Raw genomic sequence first — 8908 nt, forward strand, 5'->3', positions numbered from 1 at the left:
CTGCCAGCGGGCGGAGCCGAGAGAGGCCGAGCCCGAACCGAGCGGGGCCGAGTAAGGCCGAGCCGGGGTCGAGCCGGAGCCGAGCGAGGCCGAAGCGGAGCCGAGCGAGGCCGAGGGAGGCCGAAGCGGGGCCGAGCGGGGCCGAGCGGGGCCGAGGGGGCGCGATGGCGGCGACGCCGCCGCCCAAGCCCTGGGAGTCCCGGCGGCTGCCGGGCACCGCGCCCGCCTTCCAGTGAGTTGCGGGCGTCCCTCCCCGGGTGTTCCCGCCGCGACGGTCCCGGGTGTTCTCTCCCTCGGGGCGGCTGGGCCCGCTCCGCTGGGGCGGGCTCAAAGGTCGGGCCCGGCCGGGGCTCCGGGGGACGGGCGGGGGCGCGGCCCGGGGCTGCCCCGCGCCGTGAGGGGCTTGTGCCGGGCGGGGAGGGCTGCGCTCGGCGTGCGGGGCTGCGAGCTCGAACCCCGCGGGTGTCAGAGGGAAGCTGCGTGTGCGGTGTGGGGAAGGGAAAACTGTGTTGCCAGCGGTGGTGGAGTGAGTTCACAGTCCATTCCTGGCAGCATTAAAGGTCCGTTCCTGGGAGCATTCACAGTCCTTTCCTGGGGCTGTGCAGCTCCCTGAGCTCCCCAGCCTCTGCAGGACATGGGGAGCTGCGTGTCGCCCCCAGGACTTGGAAAAGATTGCTGTGTATTGTCAGTCTCGGTGTTCCCGACTTCTCTCCCAGAAAACGCAAACATTCTCGTGGAGAAGGATGCACAGAAAGCGTTTGTAAACTCCTTCCTTTTTGTGGGAAGTCAAGGAAGGCTCGCTCGGTGGCTGAATACTCATCTTGTTTTTCACTTGGTGACTGCAGCTGGAGGGAGCTGAAACTGGGCAAAAGGTTGGCCCAACACTAAACATTGAGCAGAAACTTAGCTGTGTTCTCTGCAGCCTGCAGCGAGCTGAGCCAGCAGTTTGGTGTTGGTTTTTCATTCTGAGTTTATTTACCCCATTTTAAATAGCTTCAAGCAGCTTTAAAGTGGGGTGTCCCAAGCTGAGTACCAGAGAGAGGAGTGCAGTGTGACTTACTGAATTACAGCAGCTCTCTTTGCTGGGGTAATAACTTATTTTTCCTCCTGTTTCCACCTGCCGAGAGAGTTACAGTCTGTGATGGAAAAAACAGCAATGTAAAGATACAACTATTATTCTTTGCTGTGGAAACCTGTAAGTTTTGCTGAGAGGTGGCTGTTGCCTGCCTTGTATGGAAATAGTACAGCAAGCAGCAGCTCCATAGCAGTTTGAAGCTTGACTTCCTTCTTTTTTTTCTGGTCTGCAGAAGTGGGAACTCGTGGGATGAGGCTGTAAGCATGGGAAATAAAATGTTTGACTTTTAGGGTGATAATGTGTGAATGAAACACATGTATTTTTATTAAATTGGCAGAAGTTGGACAAAAAGCTGCTTGACAGAATTCAAATGCCAGTCAAGTACTTCCCGAGTTTTATTATGAAGGGAATTGATAAAACGATTTAAACTTACGGGCATTCAAAGGAAAACAAAATTTAGTAAATTAAGACCTCTGTCTGCCAGCACTTCTCAGTAGTAGATTCAATCCCTTGATAATCTGCACACAGGTAATCAGGTAGTGTGGGTAGAGAGGGAAACTGGGCACCCCAAAGCCCTTGCACATATTGTTGCATAATTACTTAGATTCTCAATTAGGTCATGCCACCCTTGAAGAGTGGATTCAGAGGAGCTCTCAAGCTTTCTTCCTGCTGTATCATTGGCTCATTGTGTAGGAGAGCTGGGAACAAGGATTGGAAATAAAGATTTCAGATTGGAAAGTTCATAAAAGTTTGTGTTAGAGCTTATGAGAGTCTTTCACGTGCAGAAGAGTGACCAGGGTGTTAGAGTAGCAGGTTTGATGGCTCTGGGTTGTGTTTTTCACGTGTTGATACATTAAATACACAATAAATGATGGAATAAACAAAGTTTTTCCATGTTTACATTCCAGCTCCATGTTCATGCAGAATATCTGATTATGGGGGTTTTATTCCCCTGAAGGATCAGCATTTCCTGGCCAGATTTTTTACTTCCAGCAAACACTGTCTGACAATTCTGAGTCTTGGGCTCCCAGGTTCCCTATCCCAGCACTGCTGAAACTCTCTGTGGTACTTAGTAGTTAGCCAAGGGCTCTGTGGAAAGGAAAATGTAAACTTTGGCTGCTGACCTTGATTATCTGAATTCATTTAGGTCTGCTGACTTGGGTGACAACCTGCTGACCAGGCCCGGACAACCCACGGTGGCACGAATCCCTCCACCCATTTTGCCGAGACCGTCGCAGCAAACGGCAAGCAGCAGCCTGAGCGCTTTCAGGCCAGCCTATAGCAGCTCTTTCTCTCCAGGCTATGGCTCATATGGCACCTCTTTCTATGGAAGCTATAGTCCCTACAGCTATGGCTACGGAGGGCTGGGCTATAACCGCTTCTGTGCCGATGGCATTCCCCCCAGCAGGTTTGTGCAGCAGGCTGAGGAGAGCAGCAGAGGTGCCTTCCAGTCCATCGAAAGCATCGTGCACGCCTTCGCCTCGGTCAGCATGATGATGGATGCTACCTTCTCTGCTGTCTACAACAGCTTCAGAGCTGTGCTGGATGTGGCCAACCACTTCTCCCGCCTCAAAATTCACTTCACCAAGGTGTTTTCAGCTTTTGCTCTAGTGAGAACTATAAGGTACCTCTACCAACGCCTGCAGCGCTTGCTGGGTCTGCGGCAGAGCTGCGAGAACGAGGATTTGTGGGCTGAGAGTGAGGGCAAAGTAGCTCGTGCTGGCCTTGAAGACAAGGTGGCTAACTCTGCAAAATCCTGGCCTATTTTCTTATTCTTTGCTGTTATATTGGGAGGTCCCTACCTGATTTGGAAGCTGCTTTCTACATACAGTGACGAAGAAACAGGTAAAGATGACCTGCAGCACCAGAGAAGTGCAGTGTGTATTGTTCCTTTTGTTGTTGCCTGTATAGTGATAAATCTCACACTACAGTACTAGTAATTAATAGATACTGAACAGTAATTAATAGAACTGAATTCTAGGGGGCAGAGTACTGAATTTCAGGCATGTGATGCAAGTGACAGCCTGCTTAAGTAACTTGTCGTTAACATGTGATTTCCTGCTGAAGCTTTCTGTGGTTCCAGAATCATGGTTCCTCTCAATTTCTGGTTCCTTCCTATTTGATATGGCAGTTTGAGTTAGTTGGGACAAGTGTTGGTTGGATTTGCTCAACAAATCTTGCTTTTCGTGTTACTTCTGTCACTTCTCTGTGGGAAAAGTGTTAGCAAGGAAGTGAAAGTGTTTTCATTTTCCTTTGAAAAACACACCAAACTTTGTAACTCAAAGCAGATAAACTTGTGATTTGTGTTTGCAAACAGTGTCTAGTAACTGGGCGAGTGGAGAAGATGACCATGTAGTTGGAAGAGCAGAATATGATTTCAATGCTCTCTCAGAAGAAGAAATTTCTTTCCGTGCTGGTGACATGCTAAGATTAGCACCCAAAGGTAAACTTTTGATTTTCTGATTATTTTCTAATCACATATTAAGTTATCATGTAAGAGTCTAAAAATTGAAGCAAAAAAGCCCCCAAACCACCTTATTTGACCAAATTCCTTATCCACACTGATTTTTCCTCCCTGTTAAGTGATTACTTCCATTCAGATAAAACTTACAGAGTAGTTTTGTTCCGTTTTGTTGAATTGTCTTGTAACTTGATGCATTTGCGTTCTCTTCTTCAGAACAACAACCCAAGATCCGTGGTTGGCTTCTGGCTAGTTATGACGGCCAAACGACAGGACTTGTGCCAGCTAATTACATCAAAATCCTGGGCAAAAGAAGAGGTAGGAGAACAGCGGACCCGGAAAGGGTTCCAGAGCAGCGGCCGGCTTTCCCCAGCACAGCTGTCAGAGGAGCCCCTGCTGCTGTGACTTTAGAGGAGCAGGAAGCTGCTTTTGAAACTGTTTTTGCTGGATGCAGCAAAGTTCCCGTTGCGTCGGACTCCGCTGTGGCCGGTGGAGAGAAGCAGGAACTCTGATGCACTTTGATCAACAAAGCGACTGAACTGTGCTTTATTGATACCACTTAGGGTTTGTTGAAAATCTGGTTTTTAATGGAGCACTGTGGGTCTGTACCAGTTACTGCTGCTACTGGTTGGTGAAGGGATGGAGAAATCATTGCTCAAATTTTGGTATTTATTTTTGACTCACCTAAGGCTGTACGTCAGTGATTCTACCCACCCACCTGGCAGCAACTCTGAGATCTTGAGATAGGAGAAACGAGGCATTTAGAAAAAAGCAAACAAAGGGGAAAAAAATAGGGCCTGCCATTCTTGTTTAGGAGACAAATAAACACCCAGTCTTTGTAGGAGTATTGAGCCTCTTGAATAGAGGTGGAAAGGGAAGGTTGATTTCTGTAAGCTGTCCTCCAGAACTTCACACTCAGAACCATGAGGGAGTAAAACACATTGGCTCCCTCTGAAAGGAGGGAGAGTTGCAGGAGATGCACACAGTTGAATAGTTAGAAGGTTTAAGTTGTTTTTCATAAGAAGTAGGGTTCTGTCATAAAGAACTTAGCTCTTAGAATAAAAGGGAGAAACTTGGGAGGAAGGGAGGAGAAACAGAGTTTAGAAAGGGAGAGCAGTGAGGCATCACCAGTAGTTCTAAGCAGTTCTGTTTTGTTTATTAAAAGGACATTAGAATAAAGGGTATTCTGCAGTCAGGCACTCATCAGTTGTTACTCCCTTAACCAACTTTGCATCACTCTTAGCCATGTTGTGTTGTAGCCTGTTAGCTGCTTATCTATCAGCCACCATCTGCATCTCAACTTATTTCTGTCCTTTATTTGATTTTATATGAGTGTCAAAATATCTATCCTGCGTTTTTCAGCAGTAGGAAAGCCTTGAGTTGGGGGAAGCTGAAAGTAATTTGAGCATCAAAGAAAAGGTAACATTTCCTGCTTAATTGTCTCAGTTAGAGAAGATCTTGGACAAACTTTTTATGCTGCCTTTCTGGTGGTAAATTTTACATCTGCCCATAAGATTTGAGGCCTCCAGTTTATCAAAAGCCATAAAAAATATTAAGACTGTTCAGAGTATTTTCTTCATATGGGTGTTTGAGAATTCTGTCCTGAAATACTGTTTTGTTTTTTTGTCAAATGAAGCAAGAATAATTAAAACTTTTTTTTTTTTCCATGTAGTATATATGTATAACATGCTGAACTTCTGACGGTTACATCAGTGGGTTAAATAACTAAGTTTATCTTAATCATTAAAATAGCTGTTTTATTTTAAAGTTTCTTGAAAATATAAGTAGGGCACAGGCCTTTGCTTAATTGACTGAGTAGTTTCAGTTTGACCATTGATCTTCAACACCCAATATGTGTTAACAAAGCTTTCAGTATTTATATTTTAACTGCATTTGCTGGCCTTGGGTTCTTAGAAGTCTGTTCAACACAACAAAACGGTAAAAAAAACATGAAATGAGCACATTTTTATTAGAGTGGCTGAAAAAACAAATATTATGCTGGAACCTTGATTTTAAAATAATCTCTGAATGCCTGTTGTTAATAAATAGAATATGACTATAAGTGGTTGTGGTCAGGTATTGAGAGATGGTGATTAGAATAATTTATAGTAAATTGTTAGATTTTCAAGTGCAAATGTAAAGGAAAATGTGGTTAAAGGGCAAATGAAAATCTTGAGGTTTAAAACATATTCCTGAGACATTGCCCTGTGTACCAGGGCATAGAAGAAAACTATCTGTATTTGAAAATTATATCTATTGTTGAAATGAAAATAGAAAAAAAAATCTGAAATCTAAAATACAGAGGGGCAAAAGGGGGGAGGGGTGTATCAAGTGTACAGTTCTGTGTGCAGAATGTGTTCTTGGAGGGAATTAATTTGCTGTTCTGAGATGTAATTAATGAACTGTCAGCCTCTCTTGTCAGTGAAAGATTTTAATCAGAGGAAGGGTCTTTAAATGAATAAATAAATAGACCCCAAACTTTTTTGGGTTTTTTTTAAGAGTATCCATTCAAGTAGATTTTTTGTTTTTCTGGCTGGGATGTTGTTTTCTTTTTTCTTTTTCTTTCAGTTCTGTCTTCTGGCTCAGAACAAGTTGAGAAGACAATGCCATGATGTTTGTTGGAATGTTTTAAGTCTTCTTTTTATAAAGACAAGTTTAATTTCACTTCCAGGTCATGCTATTTTGATAACAATTCTTTTAGCAGGAAGATAGGTTATCCTTACCTAAGTTGTCTTTATATTTGTTTGACTTAGCCTACAAGTCACTGTCATCATTGTATCTATTAAATCTCAACAAGAATTTTGATCCTTTCAATCTTGCAATTACCTTAATTGGAAAAGAAGGCTCTGAGGAAATGAAGTCAGTTATTTAACTCACAATTAATTGTACTGATTGCAGAAGGGTATTAAAGTTCATTGAAGTCAAATATACACTACAATTCACTGTCTGTTTCTCTCTGTGTGTCAGGCTACAGCAAAAAGACCTAAATGAACACTGGGTGGAAAGGAAGGCTGGTGGACAGGCTGCTCAAGACTTGCACAACTTTAGGAAGGGGAGAAGACCAAAAGGAGCAGGTGTGGCTGCACCAGGAGAGTGTAGAAGAGGAGATGAGAAAAGAGAGGTTGTTGAAATATTGCTTAACCTAAGCATTAGGCAAGCAGCTCTTATTTTGAGGTCTGTACATACTAAATTACCTTCATGTTATTCTTTGGAATTATTTATATACCTGTAGCGGAGCTAGAAGTCTGTAACAGAGCTTTGACATCTATTTACATAAGATTTTAGTTTATTCTTACTTAAATCTTACTGATACTGTTTAGTAGATCAACTATTTTCTGCTTGAATATGTGAGCTACTGACAAATGCCACTGCTGAGTGGTCCTCAGGGTGCAAACACAACATGAACATGCACAGGGTCAAAGCTTTGTTCAGCTTTCTGAATAATGAATTTAAAAATCTCTGCTTGTCTCTGTTTAGAGATAAATTGGCCACTTTGCAAAGGTTCAAAAACTCTTCCTTATGTGGAATTAGACTCCATCTGGGATATTAAGGTTGTTCTGACTCACTTGGTGGTCTTGGTGAAATTTGCTACTGAGGTAAATACAAAGCAAATGCAAGTTTCTTACAAATCTCATCTCTTGGCAATGAAAACTTTCCAGAAGAGGTGAAAACTTGGAAACCAGCATGGGTTTTCTTGATAAGCAAGTGCAGAAATACTCTTGTGTGCAATCATAGCAGAACTGTGCTTGTTTTGCAAAACATAACACAAGAAGTTATATTCTTATGCAACTCCTTCCAGATTTTTATTCATGCAGGTGTGGCCCAAGTATTGAGATTGGTGAACATTTTTGGGTTGTAAAGGCAAATAGTAATTTGTGTGTGTCCACAGGTGGTGAGACCTGTCCTTTTCTCCTAGTATCTTGGACTGGTTCCTTTGCAGAACAGTTTGAAGCAGCTTTGGGCTGATAAATCTGTCCCCTGGGTTCTGTGGCCATGTGGAGCTCAGCCCTCAAACAGCTGGATAATCTCTCCTTGGAACAAGTGTTCTGGTGTAACTGGTTTGACTGGTAACAGAGACATGATGTCAGTGCAGGGCACCTCTGGCTCTTTCTTACCTGCTATGAGCAATTCCCTAAATTTCACAATAGTCACAAAACTATCAGACTCAAGCTAATGACGGGGATTATTTATGCTGTCAGAGTATAAACAGTCTTGTGGTTCTAGAAATGAAAAATACAAAGAGATAGTTCTACTACCCTTGAATTATTGTGACTGATCTAGCACAGTCTCCACAACAGCATATGAGTAAAATTTAAGATACTGATTTTTTTGTTTATTCTCAAATACTGATTGTAGTATTTTTCATAATTTAAAAAATAAGCGGGATGGGGCTCCGAATTTCTGCCGAACAGCAGAGATTAATTAAAAAAACTGTTGCAGTTCTCTGACATACCATCATTTTTCCATTCCTCATTAAATAACTGGATGTCATCATAATGCAGCAATATTCCAGCATTAGCTCATTCTGTGTCTGGCTGTGGGGTGGTATGAAATCAGTGGGTTTGGCTTTCCCTAAGGGAAGCTTTCAGACTGACTTAGAGAATTTAAATTTCAGACACTTCTCTAGATCAGGGGAATAATTTTTTCTGATTTTTTCATTGTTTTCTTTTTTGCATTTTCTGTGTTCATTGTACTATTCCAGAGTTTACAAGTGGAGTTTTTGGAAAGAAAATTATTAATGTCCCTGATTTTTGCCAGTTACCACCAAAGAACAGAGTTTAGCAGCAGGATTGGGAAGGATTGTTGTGTGGGAAATGGGGATCCGGGCTGGTCTTTATCAGGCACGGGTGGCTTCCCACAGGAAGTAATTTTAAAATGTTTGGGAATACTTGGCACAGTAGTAGATATGCAGAAGGAATCAAACAGTGTGGGTGGAAAAACAGCATTGGGACAAAAACAGTCTGAGCCTTTGCGGAGTAACTCTGGTGGCCACTCCCAGTGTTTGGGCTGTTCTGTGTCATTAGCTCTAATTGCAGTGTTCTGCTACTGGGTTTTTATGGTTAACAGCGTATAACAAATGAGCTGGGCGATGCGGCAGCGGAGGGTGAGGGGCGGCGTGACGTCACACGGAGCGAGGCCGCTGCCGCCGTGACGTCACCCCCCGCCGCAGTGAGCGGTACCGAAGTCACTTGCCCGAGGCGCGTCGTGACGTCACCGTGACGCCGCGCGGGGCGGCGCGTTGCCGAGGCGACCGGACGCCGCGCGCGGGGCGAGAGGGGGCGCTGCCGCCGCCGCTGCACTGCGGCAAGGCGGGGCCTCCGCGCCGCCCCATTGGCTGTGCCCGGTGCGAGGGGGCGTGGCCTCGTCACCCG

At 44.2% G+C, this 8908-nt stretch overlaps 1 protein-coding gene across 1 annotated transcript; it reads left to right on the top strand.

The window, feature by feature from the left end:
• Positions 1-122: 122 nt before the first annotated feature.
• Positions 123-6474, top strand: PEX13 (peroxisomal biogenesis factor 13). The gene is made up of 4 exons (XM_015620881.3): positions 123-232; positions 2223-2920; positions 3393-3518; positions 3753-6474. Exons 1-4 carry the CDS (start codon positions 165-167, stop codon positions 4046-4048), a joined length of 1188 nt encoding a protein of 395 aa, XP_015476367.1. The 5' UTR covers positions 123-164; the 3' UTR covers positions 4049-6474.
• The last annotated feature ends 2434 nt before the right edge of the window (positions 6475-8908 follow it).

The sequence above is a fragment of the Parus major genome, chromosome 3 (genome assembly GCF_001522545.3).
Source record: "Parus major isolate Abel chromosome 3, Parus_major1.1, whole genome shotgun sequence".
Taxonomy (NCBI): domain Eukaryota; kingdom Metazoa; phylum Chordata; class Aves; order Passeriformes; family Paridae; genus Parus; species Parus major.